The sequence below is a fragment of the Lissotriton helveticus genome, chromosome 10, assembly GCF_964261635.1.
Source record: "Lissotriton helveticus chromosome 10, aLisHel1.1, whole genome shotgun sequence".
NCBI classification, from domain to species: domain Eukaryota; kingdom Metazoa; phylum Chordata; class Amphibia; order Caudata; family Salamandridae; genus Lissotriton; species Lissotriton helveticus.
The window spans coordinates 1,035,453,992-1,035,470,567 of NC_136071.1; the positions used below are offsets into that span (position 1 = coordinate 1,035,453,992).

The following is a 16,576-nucleotide window of genomic DNA, read 5'->3' on the forward strand; positions in this document are numbered from 1 at the left end:
TTTCCTAACAGGCCTATTTAATGCATGACAGAGAAACCACGGTGGGGTAGCTTTCACTAAATCTGGACCGGAGGCTACTGTAATGAAGGCTATCTTTATTTCATTTTCCTCTGTGAGCCTTGCACACTCCATACTATGTTTGACCAGGGATCTGGCGTTCACCAGAATGCATTTAAAAACTTGAGTGGCACGCCCGGCTGCAGATGTCCTTTTATCCTTAAAGAACCTAATGGGCTGAAATCTGATTTCTGGTGAGGTTATATTACATTTAGGACAGGACCCTGGGAGAGCTAAGGCCTTGAGTCAAAGGAAATACATATACAATCCCTATCCCTCTCCACCCTATTCAGTTCCAACAGAGTATTTTTGGAGTATGTGTAGATGAAGGACGTACTTGGCTTCAAGCTACCAGGGGTTCTGGCGCTGGGCAGAGCCCAAGCGTGGATGGGCGCAGACGTTGCGCGTGTCCGCTGCGCTCAGGTGCCAGCGTCTCAATTAGTAGCTGGAGTCAGGGAAAGCCTAGTCCGCTACCCCTCGTCCTCCCAAAATGGCTGCCCCCACCAGATTCAAATACGAGTAAAGCTGTGCCGCTGAACCTCAATCCCCAACAAAGCAGAATACAGAAATAAAAAGGTAAAAACGATTTATTTAAAAATTCGAATTTTAAAAGTAAGAGCTGCTTACAGAATGTGCAAATTACGCTATGCAACCCTGCTAAAAGACTGAAATATCGACAGTTTAACAGGCAGGTAAAAAGGATATTGTCTCTATCAGTGCCAGATATCGCCGTGCAAAGAGCAAAGAACAGTGCATCTAGCAGTTGTCTAGCAATCTCCAGGCTCAAGCCTCTGGAGAGTAACCTGTAGTGAGTTCCAGGAATAATTTTTTTGATGCATGGTCCACTCTCAGTCATAATGTTGCAGGTCAAGCCCTTATTTTACGCACAGAATCAATCATCTCCATAGTTTAACAACCCTAATCTACAGTACTGGAAATGAATGCATACAAAGACTGAACAGATAAAAACACATTAAAAGAAAAAAAAAGTAATAAACGATGTGAGCAATAATCAAACTGCATAAAAAAATAAAAGAAATACACATACTGAACAACGTTTACCTTGACTCCTTCTTCCTTGACTTCAGGATTAATAAGTTTTACGAAAGAATAGAACAATTGACGAATTCTTGAATCTCCTATGAATATAATGTGCTTATCCGCGAGACAATTTTTCGCTTCACTGAAACAGAATAAGGAACACAGTAGTTGGATGAAGAAATGGACAACATATATGGATCTCACATTTGCTGATAGGCTTCACTACTCATTTGTGTAAAATAGACAGAAACCTACTTTCTATGTGTTTTACCCATTACTTTGTTTAATGCCTTGGGCGCGGCCGGAATTTTGCTGCGGTGCGGCAAAATTCCATGCATACACAGATCGGACGGCTGATGCCCACCATAGCGTCGGACGGCCGGAACCAGTCCGAAGCATGCAAGGGGTTAAAACATATAAGGGTGTAGGAACACAGCCCACTTGAATTACCATACTGTGCAGGATCATTAAAACTGGATGTGGTATTACCAATTAAGTTTTCTCACACACAATGTAATGCTACGTCAAGTAATAGTGAGCATCAAAGAGTAGCAGATCTCTGATGATTGGTGTTTAATCATGAGAAGTTTATAACTGCTTCTCGGTTTACTGTGGACAAGGACTGAGACGATAAAAATATGATATACTTTTTAACATGAATCATAAGTTAGATCAATCAAATATTAATTTTATTTGCCAACATTACGGATAGGATTGGATTGTGACCGACAACATAAAGTGCATTATACTGTTTCTTATTGGTTGAAATTGCAAGATGTTAAGTTTCTATGCCTTATGTTGGTCAAGGGAAGAGCTGTGGCCTAATGGCTGACATTGCCGCCTTTGGAAGCTCGAGAACTTAGGGGTCAATTAGGATGGCGGACAGACAAAGTCCGTCCGCCATCCTGTCGGAAAACGGGACCGTCCACCACAGGGGCGGAGGTCCCGTGCCTCGAATTAGGATGCACCCGCCACAGTGGCGGGTGCCTCCCGCATTTTTAACATTGCGGCGTGCGGTGCTAAAAGCCCCGCCCGCCTCAATGCTAAAAATGCATGTCGTGCGTTTCAAAGCACAACATGACAGGCACTGCGCGGTGCCTGCCATGTTGTATTTTGAAACGCAGGGGGTACCATAGGTGCCTCCCACGCCCTCCTTCACCCTGGGGGCCCGCAACGGGCCCCCAAAGCAAAGACCGTATGCCTTTTCGTGGCGGCATTGCCGCAACGGAAAGGCAATGCCCACAGCACATCCTAATATGGCAAGGCGACCCCGGCGGAAAAGCGGCGGACGGTCTTCCCGTCCGCCGCGGTCCCCCCGCCATTGTAATTGAGGGGGGGGGGGGCTGAAATAGGTGGCGGATGGGCACGGATGGCGGACGGATCGCCACTGCCTGCATGGCGGTGGCGATCCATCCTCCATCCTAATCGGCCCCTTAGTTTGAATCCTGGCCTCAGCACAAGACTCAACATCATATGAATCAGGAAAATTACTTAATTTCCCTGTGGCTAAATAAGTGTAAAATGTATTTGTGTAATCCCCACTTGATGTTCACGATCTTATAGAGGGCCTTGCATCTCCTCACACAATGAATAGTGCTCCATTGCTTTGCAGCTAGGTTTGTGCTATATAAATAGAGATACATACATATATGCATTGGATTTTTCTCTCGGAGTCCATTTAAAAGATTATGCACATTTCACGTATAGAACAAGCTTATAATACCATAGATACTATTTAGTTAAACTATGAACATGCAGTGAGTAAGAATTGGCTTATCGGCCCCGTTAAGAAGTTGACCAAAGTCATACTCTGATTGAATTTTATTTAAAACTATTTCTAATAGAGACGACTGGTAAATTATGATTAAGCTTCAAACCCACCACTGTTGTGATGCTCTGGGTTCCTGAATAAGTTCCAAATGCATTTCAGATGGCTGATGCACTACGCTCGTCTCACTATCAACAACAAATATAGCCTGGCTACCACAGCACACATTCGGGAAGCTCTCAATTGCCTTTCAAACAAATGTCTGGAAACACGAATATGCAACTATTGACTACATAATCGTAGATGCAGTTTAAGGTGCATCACAACAAAACAAATATTTCAGCTGGAAATACTGTATATGTATTGTGAGGCGCCAGACAGTTTTCGCTGAAAAATCAACCTCCTCCTTTTTTTTGCATACACAAATAGAACTGCCCTCCCAAAACACTCCAATAGGCATTAGCCCATCCCCACCGTTTAGCCTTAGAATTGTGGGGGGTTTTCTGAAGTAGAATTCTATGCAAGAATGTCACTGAGTATGCTTGACTTGAACTAGGCAGGTCTCCTTGATATAAACACAGATGACATGTTTGCATGACCGTTTTTCCAAAGTAAATGGCAGATGTATTTGTTGCCAAGCAACAGTGTGCCAGTATCCAGTCTGAGTGTGACCTTTATGTGCTTTTACTGATAGGTCATGCTGAAAATTGTGAAAATGGCCGCATCTTAGACTGTGTGGCAGACATGCTTTCTTGCCTCAAGTACGAGCTTATCTTTTCTGGCGCAGCTGTGCAGTCGTGGTCAGGACTGAGGCATACTTTGGCCCCTCTTCACACAACAATTTACACGACATAGAACTATTGCAGGGAGATGGAATACGAAGACTGTGGTTACGGTAGCCTCACTGAGAGTGAGGCTCTTGGTTTCAATGCATTTAGCAATGCCATAAATAAACTTTTGTTTCATTTCGACATCCCACGACCCCAGTCTAAAAGTATCTGCTTTCACAGAAACACAGCTCACATCAGTCGTCGCCAAACACACGTGACGTGATATCCATCTTTCTTCTATGGTGAGGGCCCAGACTCTTTCAACTAAGTGGCCAGGAAGACTTTAGTCACGATATTTTGAGATGAATTATATTTCTCACACTCTTAATACTAAGATGCATGGCCCTACAATAGCTGCCTCACTTCTCAAAACCTTTAGGCTGGGGGTATGTTAATGGTAATGAGTATCCTAAAAGGGCGCACCAGTTGTATTTCTAGATGTTTGTTTTGGACCAAAGAGCTTCTAGCACCGACTTATTAGGATGTAGCCCAAAAATGCATTCTGAGCTTTACTACTGTCATGACCATGAGCAGTGTTGTACAGTTAGAAACCATGTAAGGCCCTGTTGCTCTAGTTATGTACAGTCTGAAACAAGAAGAAGTGCGCACAGCCGTATCCTTCTTGATATCCCTGATGCAGTAAACGCATTGAAAGGAAGTGGTCCAAAACAGAGAAAGATGATGAAGCTGAAAATATGTTAATGGGAGGGTTTGTATAGTATGCATGCAGCAATTGGTACAGTCATGTGCTGCTAACAGAGTCCAAGGTCCGTTTTATAGAATATGGTGCACTCTCCATATTAGCAGCGAGCACACCGGCGCTAACTAGGAGAGTGCACCATATTATATTGAATGCGCTGTCACCAGGGCTGCAGCAAAGTCGTGCTGCCCTGGGGGTTGCGCATTCATGTGAAAAATGGAGCAGCTGCTTTGAAGCCGCTCCGTGTTTCACAGTTTATGCAGCAACCCGCCTGCACTTTTAAGGGGGATTAGAGTTCCCCTTGCAGGTGGGTGCAGTGAGTGACTCCAACCGCCTGCAAGGGAATGTCTGGGGGGGGGTCAATGGGACCCCTTTTCACCCTCCAGAGGGCTCCATCAGGGGGTGGGCGGACTGACAGTGCGCCCCCTTTTATGTGGTGCACTGCCCCACCTTTTAAGTGGTGCACTGTCATTGCGTTCCCCTGACAGCTTTTTTGCCTCTGTGCCCGCGTCTATACTATGGCGCAAACACAAAGGCAAAGGGATTCCCTCATTTGCGTGGGGCACCACCCCCAAGCAAAAGAGGGAATGCCCTCTTAAGAAAGTGCTGGTGCTACATCTGCGTCAGTAATTTCAGTATTACAGAAGGGGCCTCACAAGTGTCTGTGCCCCTTCTGTAATACCAACATACCCCGGGGCAGGGCTTTAAATGCTGGGAGTCTGTGGGGGTCTGAGCCCCCCCCCAGTTTTTTGGGCAGGGCCTCGAAAGGGGTCTCTAGGGGGCTCTATTTTCGGGCCTCAAAGGGCAAAGGTAGGGTGACCAGACGTCCCGGTTTTTGTTTGGTGTTGCCAGTGTGGGTAACATGTCTTGATAGTGAAATACTGCCAATTTCGTTTTTCACTATTGAAAGGCTATCTTGCCCATAGGATTACATGGGGAATGCTGTTGTGTAACATATTTACCTGCATATATTCCAATAATGGCAAGATAGACATATGGAATGGGGTATCCCTGAACTCAGAATTTAATAACACATCCTTTAGTGAAGATGGTTTTTAAATTCTAAGTTTGGAAATAGCACTTTTAGAAAGTGGCTATTTTCCTCTTCAACCTTTCTGTGTGCCTCTGCTTGGTTGTGTACTGACTGTCTGGTTTGTGAGTGACAGGGGCAGGGGGCGGCTCCAGGAGGCTGGCTGAGTCAGCACAAGGCTGAATAGACCCATCTGCATGTACTCTACATGCAGATGGGTGCACTCTGCCAGTGCACCTCTGCTTCCTTTGTGAGTGTGGTCATGGCCATCAGACGCACCGCAGGAGGTGGAGCCAGCATTGTGCAGGCAGGCACTGCCCTATTGAAACCCAGGTGCTACTCCTCCCACCACTTTGGTAAAGTGTTTGGTATTTTATGGCGTATACTTAATAAATATACATTGTTGCCTATTTTATTATCCTTTTCTGGATGCGACATCATGATTTTCTTAAGCACACAATGCTAGTTATCTTGATTTAGACCACGCCCATATGTGGATTGGCCACACCCCTTTAAGAAATTTGTCACACCCCTTTTAGAGTCCCAACAGGTTTTTTTCCCCACTTGAAGCCCTGCCCGGGGGTGCAAATTGGGTGCTAACGCCTGTTGCATCCCTGGGGCATGTTCTGTAATAGACCCCTGGAGTCTTCCCAGCTCGACTTTCAGGAGTTCACCACAGAGTGGATTCATTTGAAGACGTGCCCTCAGCAGTCAGATCTTCTCTACGGTGGATGTCTGGAATTTCTCTCCGAAGTCACGGGCCTCAAGATCCAATATTGGAACCCAAAAGTCAGGTCTCTGAAGTGACAACAATGATTTCTGAGACTCCCTCCATACAAGTGAGGATTAACTGTGGCTGAGGCTAACTGGGGATTATTACAATCATTAATGGTAGAGACTCATCCTGCAGTACAGATGTTTGGAAACAGTATTTATTATTATCCTTTGTAGTTCATGGCACATTAGCTACATGCAGGTCAAGTCTCTGATGGCAAAGATCGATGCCCTGGCTCAAACATATTGCAGCGGACTATTCACATCACAAACGCTAGTACCTCCAACTTTTCCCCTGATGCACAACTCAGCAACTGGGTACTCATTATTAGAAAACGTGCTGTAAACCACTTCACTGGTCAGGGCAAAGGATACACCAACTGCTATTACTGTACCTACTGACTGTGCAAGTTTCATCCGACGTGGACAGTTACTACTCAAATTAACACAGCTTCCGTTTGATGGGTCACAAAGCATCTGTTTTACACATAAATGGAGTGGTGTTATTTGGAAAAACTGCATCCACACTGACGAGTTTTTTGAGGTGTAAATACCTACAGTTGTTAAATTTCGAAGTCTTTAGATAACATAGCTTTAGCAGGTCTTCAGTCGGATATGACAAAAAACGCAGTTTAATTTTCGTCCACACTGGCAATGCAAATGTAGTCTTATAAGTGGCAGCCCTCCTCGGCCTTGTGGTATTTGTACCGCCACACACTTACCTGGTTTTATATTTGTGCATCATACAGCTCTGAGGTTGCCATACATTTCCCCCAAGGAACCTGCCGCTGGAAAGTAGCTGCTCACATGTATCCTCCCCTGTGGAAGAAAAACGAAGGTAAGGTGAACTGTCCGATTTATAGACAGAGTGCACATGTGTGATCATGACAACTATACTATATACTTCACTTCAAACCAGAATTAATTAAACTCTACTACTGCAGAAGGAATGTCCTAATTCCTGTTGGAAGAGCTAGAAGGAATACGTTGACATGACGACTTTGGTAAAATGTCAGATTGCCCGGTCAAAAGATTAGAGAAGCTTTGCATGAGCAGGGAAAAGGCTGACTGCACTCTTGCTTCCAGTGCTTACCATCTTGTACCTGTTGACTAGTGGGTCAATGGTGAAAGGGTTCACGATGCATTAATTTAAGATTTCCATAATCTTAACATGACTCAGAAATGCAATGCATATCACATCCGACCAGTTAACTTACGAATTACATTTCTGAGCAATCCATCTGCTACGGTGCATCAAGATACATCGGTGAAGGATGCACCTGAGTAAATGTGGGCATTTGCACTGCACAGATCGCGACAATCGAATGTGTTGACTAAAGCATGTGCAAGACTACTAAAAGTAACAAGGAGACAGGTTAGTTCACAAGACAAGGGCCTTAACCTCGGCTATTTACAAACCTAATGCAGATTCATGAACTGAAGTGAATGACTTCATAATTGCTGAATTTCGAACTCTCCTGGGAGTCCAAGCCTCCGTTCACTCACAGACCTAAATACCTATCAACTGTTGCACTTATTTTATGTTCAAGTACTTTTATAAATATAATTTGCACCGATTGTATGGTCCCGAAGTACTTTCAGAATCTGAACAGCCTTTAGGGTTCTGGGTCTCTCTTTAGAGTCAAAGAGAAGAGTTGATTTTGTGTTTGGTTGTGTGTTGAATGATTTCAGTAGTAAATACTGAATAGTGGGCTGCAAGGTTGGAGGAGTCTAACGCATTGTTTAGTTAAGAACTATGATGGACATTGGGCGGCTAGATGGCATTATTTATCTGTATGGAACTATTTGTGCACTGTGTTACTTCTGCTGCGATGCATGGTTGTCCATTCTTCGGTTGCAGATGGGCATCTCTGCTCCTGTGTTTTAATACCTTTTAGGTTCATGTAGATTATGTAAACTTCTTCTAGATGTTCGAGTTTGCAAAAGCTTAGCCAACTACATGGCTTTGAGCTGTGTTTTGTCTCGAATGGTGCTGGAAGAGTCTAAGGTGTACTGTCGATGAAGTACAAAAGCTGGTGAAGTAGCCTTGTTTTGTACATTTTCACTTCCTACTGCATTTAGTGTTTTTTGCGCTAAGAAATTGAGGCTCTTTGTAAACATTTTTCTCCGCACATTTTCTTCTAAATGTATTTATATTTCAAAGTTGCAGCAAACCTTCCCGCCTCTTTTTTGTAGCTTCCTTTAAAGTTCGACCTTTGCCTTGATCGACCACACCTGCTGGTTCCTCCCATGCAAAGCATACTAACGTGGCTGCCTTTCCGCACACGTCGGCTCCGTGTCTAGATTTACACAGAGGTTGCTACGTCAGCTATAACACTAACTGCAGGTTTTAAGGCGAGGCCGCTCTTTAGCACGTGATACGAATCAATACTGTTCATTTTTATGTAAAACGTGAAATTGCTTTGAATAAAAGAGACGGCAGTAGATAAAACCCTGTGGTTTCCGACTGCTTAGCACATTAGAATATTCAATACAATGCAGGGCCCAAATGATCAACAGCAAGCAGGGCAAGATATTAACTACATTAACGCCCCGAGTCAGGAGATATATATTGGGCACCTGTGGTAAACCCTAAACCGTGCCCTGCAATGATTGTTTACTTCTGAAGATTATATTTTTCCTATATTTTGGTTTAGTATTACTGAAGAGAAGAACTCAGTAAGATACAATAATATGCTTATAAACATCTGAATAATTAAATAAAAAGCTTGATGTCTCACATTTTTTTTATTACAAATTAGTCCTCTTTTATAACAACAAGGTCTAAAAGATAAGTCCTAGTGCAATTCTATTCAACAGTCTTCAGGACGGGAAAAGGGCATCTCTCAAGAAGTAACCTTGTCGCCACTTCTTTTTAATATATATATGCAATTTCTTGCCCATCTGTTGCACACACTTAGTTCAACGTTTTATATAGATGCAGACCATGCTCTGATTCTATTTAACTTGATGCAACCAAAATCTCCCCATTTCGCACTATCTTCTTGCCACTTCATATATTGTCTAACAGCAGTTTGATGGTGGAAGACTAAACATTATTTTAAATTCACCACCACAGGTTCTCTTAACAGATGGATGTTCTCCTTACTGAAATGCTATAGAATAGCCACTTTTAATGGACACCCGGTGTTACCCGGCTGAAACAGATGGTAACTTTGGCATCACCCTGGATGAAAAAATAACCTTAGAGTAGCAAGTAGCAGTAGGCAGATTATGTTTCTACCACATAAAATTCTTGATCGTATTCTACCATTTCTTGACTCTTAGTACAACATGCAAATGTTCAATGCTTTTACACAGTCATGATAAGACTATGGCAATAGTCTCTACGTTGGGGCTTCTGAGAATATCCTCAACTTTCTGCGGCTGAATCAAAAACACTAGAAGTGCAAAATTGTAAAAAAAAAAAGCACTAGGCCTCCACAGTCTATGGTTGCAGGATCTGTAGCAGCACTCTCATATTCATCAGAACCACCCCCACCCTACTACAGTTTAGTAGTTTAGGAAATAGTGGAAGAAGCACCTCTGTAAACAAACTCTACACCACACTGCAGTAACAATACCCAGTTACGTCTACAAACCCTCATTAACTGTTTATTTGGCTTTGTCGCTGTACAGTGCCCCACTGCCTTAAGGCTAAATTCACGTTTTAAAAATACCACATACAATCAAAATGCGGGAGGATTAGTTTGTGAGAAATAACAATATATTTCTTCATCTCATCATTGCCTGCATTGGCTTTATTAGGAATGATATAAATATAAAATCCCTAACATTCATCCATTAAGTAATGTACTCCTCTTCTCCTCTATTTTTAGAATCCAGATTCAGTTGGCATGCTCCATGCCATTCCAAACGACCCACTAATCAACCACTACCCCATATTTCCCCTTTGTATAGAGCCCCCTTCTACAAGAAAGTCTTTTTGTCACTGTTGCTAAAAAAATGTATTGTCTCATCATCATGTCCACTCACAACCTCTCTCATCTTCAGAAAGCTATCGATAACCTGGCTCTTCAATAATTCTCTTCTCCTACTTTGATTAGTAACTGGTCACATGTTTACCAGCATCAGGAAGTGCAGGTGACAGTCTTTACAAATCCTTATAATACATCAAAACAGATCAAGGAGGTATGTGCTGTGGTGATCTTGCATGCAAGTGGGATAAATCAACATGTTTACACAGTGGGTGCCATGGATAGCCAAGTATAGTAACACAGTAATCACCCACACAAGGTGCACAAACTCACTCCGAATTCACTTTATCCCTAGTGACCTACAAAGGAAAAGATATGTTCTTCTATCAATTTGTCTGTGGCCTGATATAATGCTACCAAACCTGTTTATTGTAGGGGTTTCTCTCACCTCCCCAAGAGCCCAAAAGTGGTCAGTCACCTCAACCACAACATGCTGATAAATTAGGTAGCCTAGGAGCCAAATGTACGAGGCTGACCTTACTTACACCCGATATGACTTGTTCTGATACCTGGACTTTCCAGAGATCCACGTGAGAGAACACAAGAAGCATTCCAGTTATACACTATGACTGAGACAACATTCCTCTTACTACCAGGACACAGGAGCAGTGCTCATCAAATGTCTTTTCATCCACTTGGGTTGGTAGGTTTAGAGTGGCCACCAGCTATGCTTAAACCACAAACTGCTGACCGTAAGCTCAAAAATCTGGTTCTCTTCAGCTCCACAAAATCTCCTGCTGGTTCATGTGGGATGAAGAGATGGCATATGATGATGGTTACCTCAGGGAATCTGTCTGCCAGTGGCTCATTGCTGGAGTGTCTGGCACAGTAGCTTGGTCAATATGATCGGGGGTATGAGCTTCAGATTCCCCAACAAGCACACTATGAAGTCTTGTTGAAACACGTTGAATGAGAAGCAGAATATGAGAGGGGCAGTGGAAAGACAGAAGAGTGTGGATTGTTAGGGGTAATTAAATCGCAATCTTTTTCAAACTAATCAACATATTAAGGCCTTAAAAACATAGACTAGAGTGTGTGCGTTTTGACAGCAGTGTGGGAAAGTAAAAATCCCAGGTGAAATTCAACAGACACTACACACTACTCAACTGAAAGCATTTGTACCCAACTATTGACTACAAAATAAATGTTTTAACGGGGAATGACACCCAACCCAACCCAACCCCCCCCTCTATCCCCCGGAGCTACGCCCCTGCATCTGGTGTCCAACACTCTTACCCTGTGTTTGAATGAGTCCATCAACAGCCAGATTCTGATTTGGTTTGTGAGGCTGCAATTTCAGTAGAGCATTTTTGGTTCTGCTACAGTTTCCATTAAACACATATTAATCACTGCCACAGTGTTTGATGTGTGACTGAAGATCGCATCAAGATTACTTGGTGCCATGTGGTTTATTTAGCATGCATATTCCATTGCATGTACTTCTGTGAGTGGGACACTGTGTAGTACTAAGTGCTGCTGGGAAATCATGATATGAAACTACTGCCCTACCTGGATTGTAATACATGTGAGTTTAGAGCTCTGTTTAACGAGATCTGCTGTAGACTAGATTGTGTTGACAAGTCATTATCAGAGAGCATCACACATCGCGCATCCTAAATTAAACAGACTACTAGATGGGACCAATTAACATTAGGGTGTACGGCTCTCCACTAGTCTACACAGATCTGCCCGACAAGCTGCCAAGACATTGGAAGGGACGCCTCTTAAAGTCACTTGAACAAACAAATCAGTTTCGGGATGGGATTCATCTCATTGATATTCATGTTGTATAATAAAGAGGAAAAACATTCCAGCAGAGAAGTCCTGCTAAAAAATGTGTGTAATGAACAGGTCTCAGCCTAAGCAGTGAGGCAAATAGTTTTGGATCCAGACGTCTAAATATGCAAGTTTGTGGTCTTAATAAGCTAAAGGCAAATCAGGGATAGATACACTATTGCATGCAGGGGTAAAAGTAAATCCACTTTCTGGAGATTTTACCGTCCAAGTGACACTACACAACAATCATTTATCAATTCACAATACTAGGGAATTGAGCTCACAGAGAAGAGATAACAGGTCAACCTCCTCACATAGAGAAATATCACCTTATATATTACCTATGCAGAACTCTGTGGTTCTTCATGTTGTGCACATCTTCCTTGGAAAGGGTTAAACAACAAGAGTATGCAGCATGGAGTAAGAAAGGTCACTCCCCACCTTGTATTGGACCCATGGTAAAGGGGAGTAGAGAGAAATTCATTACTTAAACGGGTTTGGCAAAAGGGGTACAAATCCCTCACAATCTGAAGAATTAGACCCAAAATGATTCCAATATCCCAGCAAATGGCCTTTTTGGCATTATGGAGAATAGTATGACACCACAGAAATAAAAAATACTTCATAAATACGTTAAATATAAATAAATGTAGTAAGCACTACAAAGACCGAACTGAAGCATTGACATTTTATGCACCTACCAAAAGCTACTTCTACCCCAAACAAGCATTAAACTGAAGAAACACTTTGCATTTATTAAGCTCACTGCCCAGGAGGAACTTTGTGTTGATGTCTGAACTGGGGTGGCTGAGTGAGCTAAAGAATGGTGATGGATTAAACCCAGATCAGTTGACTGGGGGCGAGTGTTTGATTGGCTCAAACGCTCGGTCCATCATCCCCTTTTGTATCACTTTGTGTTGATGCGCCAAAAAGCAATCAAAACTGAATCAGGATCTAGATCGCATGTGAAGGATATATATCTAACAATAAATATTAAGTTAAACAATTTAAAAAAAGCTATTCTAAAAAACCTATAGTCGGCAAAGTGGGTCAGAATCTTTGTCGCATCTGTGGTTTGAATTTCGTAGGAGAGGAACGCTGTTTGGGGCTACATTCCACCCTTACATCGACGGGATTCCAAGGTCCAGGAGCCCTGAGCACACTTGCGCCCGCCCACAAGCGCTACAACACTCCTCACGGTCCCCGCTTTGCGGGACGCGCGCGGGCATGCGCCAGGCAAAGCCCGGGCCAATGGCGGGCCCGTTTGAGCCCATTGGAGGCTGGAGGAGCTGGGCCCCCCCTCTAACGTCGAAAATTTGAAAGGCAAAGTAAGTTCATTCACTTGTGTGTGTTTCTTAAATCATTTTATCTGTACAACCTCAGTATTCCAACAAGTCTAATATGGCTGGACGTGTAGGGAAGGGGAGGAAGGCTGAAATGGGAGGCTATGTGGCCGGGACACTTGACCAATTTATTACGAGGGCCTCTTCGGTACTGGCGCATGAAATCGAACTTACGGAGCGCCGCCTCTCTCAGGATCTAGCCTTCGGTAAACGATCCTCTTTGGGAAACTTAATGTTGGCTGCCATCCCGGAGCAACACACAAATGCTATTATTGAACTAGTGACCTCAAGTCAAAATAGTAGTCTAACATCGGACAATATGTTGAACACCAGGACTGACGGGGCCCCCAGCGTGCAGACACAAAGCAATGTCAACATACCAATAACTGTACCTGGCGGGGTAGCCACTCGCGCTTCTACGATGACTGCTGCTGAGGTTGCGCCACCTCCACCAGGGATACACCAGGAGCGATCCCAAAGAAGAAGAGAGGTGGGGGTGCCTCAAAGGGAAACAAGCATTGGAAATGCAATAGGTCTCGCAGCATTAGAGTTAGTGCTTTTAGAATTGTTTATGGGTTTTTTTGTAAATCTTTAGCATTTTTGTTTCCTGTAGCCAATGCTAAAGAATAAAAAAAAAAAAGCCATAAACATTTCTAAAAGCTCTAACTCAAATGCTCCGAGACCTATTGCACTGTGTGAGGGTGAGGGGTTGAGGGTGAGTGAGGGTGAGGGTGGGTGAGGGTGAGTGAGGGTGAGTGAGGGGTTGAGGGTGAGTGAGGGTGAGGGGTTGAGGGTGAGTGAGAGTGAGGGAGGGTGAGAGTGAGGGTGGGTGAGGGTGAGTGAGGGTGAGGGTGGGTGAGGGTGAGTGAGGGTGAGTGAGGGTGAGGGTGAGTGAGGGTGAGTGAGGGTGAGGGGTTGAGGGTGAGTGAGAGTGAGGGAGGGTGAGGGTGAGTGAGGGTGAGGGTGAGTGAGGGTGAGGGTGAGTGAGGGTGAGGGTGAGTGAGGGTGAGGGTGAGTGAGGGTGAGGGTGAGTGAGGGTGAGTGAGGGTGAGTAAGGGTGAGGGTGAGTGAGGGTGAGTGAGGGTGAGGTATTGAGGGTGAGTGAGGGTAGAGGGTGAGAGAGGGTGAGGGTGAGTGAGTGTGAGGTGTTGAGGGTGAGTGAGGGTGAGGCGTTGAGGGTGAGTGAGGGTGAGTGTGGGTGAGGGTGAGTGAGGGTGAGGTGTTGAAGGTGAGGGACGGACCCATATCATATTGTTTAGTACCTTGTGTATTTCCGGAAGCCATTCATATGCCCTATGTGTTTATTGAATGATCTGAAAAACCCACTGATGTCTTATGCATTCTTTCTTGTCAGTGAGTATCGTGCACCTAAATAGTGGTGTTAGGTTATCTTAAGAGGAAGTTGATTCCTAGGACACAGTAATATAACATAGCTTAACTCAATGGCACACATAAATGTTTGTATTGTCAATGAATTAGAGGCTTTTCACATTAATAAGCGCAATGGGAATCCATCTTTCTCTGTTCTTCCGTGCAGCTGTTCTACCCCATCCTATGAGTATTAAATAATGCGCCATTTTGTAACAATGGCTCACAGGAGGTTCAGTTTCTCTCTTAAATTGAAGCACATGGCACTTTGAGCCAACGAAAATCAGAACGTTCGGGGACTCGTGATTGCTTTGAACTTGAAACACCTGTTGAGTTTGTCATCACGTATGTTTGAATAAAAACAATTTCACAGCTTAGATAGCAAATAAACATCTTTGTATATTAGTTGCTCTTGTCATCATCACTACATACTTGTAAGTAGCGGATGCTGTACGCAGAGGTTAGCGAGTTTGGGAACTTCACGAGGACAGAGCTGTGCAACCTGCAAGAGCGCGCGGATGAAGGAAGAGAGAAAGAACAAAAGACGCAAGGCGTCGGAGCATTAATCATGCTCAGCTGCGAGAGCTCGAGTATGCACCGGCATGCATATATCGTAATTAAAGCGAGGCTTCCCCTGTACACCAATAAATAGAGTCAGCCCGGTAGCACACTTTAGATGAAGCTTCCTTCTGAGAATAGCGAAGAAATATTGCCGGGTGGCATGCGCGAGGCAGGAGGTCAAGCAGAGCTCCCTGTTCCCCGCAGTGAATCCTATATCAAAAGTAAACTCGACCTACTTGCAGCGTCCCTGTTTATTTTTAAATGAGGTCGCAGTATTGATCCGGCAGCAGACGGAGAGCAATGGATGTGTGCCGGGCTCGCGGGGCGATCGGCATTCGTTTAGTGCTTTTGTCTCTAAGGTTGTCTTTTTAGGCAGTGGCGTTTTGACAAGCCTCCCTTTTGCATTACTGTCTTACACTTAGGAGGCGGAGGCACCGTGCCAGCTAGGTACTCATCCGGGAGACTAAATCATCTTGAAAGTGTTCTGTATGTGTGTGCTCGCGCCACGGTTGGGTCTGTCGTTGTTAAACTGTTGTTTCCTGCTGCGCGTGTGATGAACGGAGGGAAGAGAGGGGAGGGGGGAGGAGAAATGCGACACGGCGGGAAGGGGAGGGGGCGGAGCGGGTAAAATAAACAAACAAGACGGAGGGAAGAGAGGGGAGGGGGGAGGAGAAATGCGACACGGCGGGAAGGGGAGGGGGCGGAGCGGGTAAAATAAACAAACAAGACGGAGGGAAGAGAGGGGGGAGGAGAAATGCGACACGGCGGGAAGGGGAGGGGGCGGAGCGGGTAAAACAAGACGGACGTGCACGCGCTTTTAAGCTCAATGCGCATGCGCATTGAGCTTAAAAGTCACGGGCACTGCAAGGAATCGCCACGATTCCTTGCAGTGGATAAAGAGTGGATAAGCCCCCATAGTCTCGCTTGCTCGATGCGCATGCGCATCGACAGGCGAGACCTAAAAACCCTAAGGTGGCTAAACCAAATTATATAGGCAACTCGGCATCTGCTGCACCCATTATCCATGGGCATCAGACGGTGGCATTAAGTACTTCATCTATCATCCCTTCTGTTGGTCTTCCGCCTATGCTGGATGAGGGCTTTTGTTTAAAAGTAGGCAGACTTATTACGTCTTCTATACAACCCATTCTGGCAAGACTGTCGTCAATTGAGGACAAATTAAAGAAATTTGAACAATCGAGTATATCAAATCTTGAGCGCATTAAGAAGAACCTGCCAACGATTAATCAAGATAAGAACCTGTTGCCAAGTGGCACAAGGAACATTTCTGTCCCTAATTTGATCCCCCATACATCGGAACATGATTCCA

At 44.4% G+C, this 16,576-nt stretch overlaps 1 protein-coding gene across 1 annotated transcript in view; it reads right to left on the reverse strand.

Moving 5' to 3' along the window:
- CASD1 (CAS1 domain sialic acid O acetyltransferase 1) overlaps positions 1–16,576 on the reverse strand; it is a 256,795-nt gene that overhangs the window by 201,941 nt on the left and 38,278 nt on the right. The window contains exons 2-3 of the mRNA XM_078663740.1: positions 6,923–7,019; positions 1,120–1,240 (exon numbers count right to left, since the gene is read on the reverse strand). Coding sequence (XP_078519866.1) covers positions 1,120–1,240; positions 6,923–7,019 — 218 coding nt within the window. The remainder of the gene's footprint in view (positions 1–1,119; positions 1,241–6,922; positions 7,020–16,576) is intronic.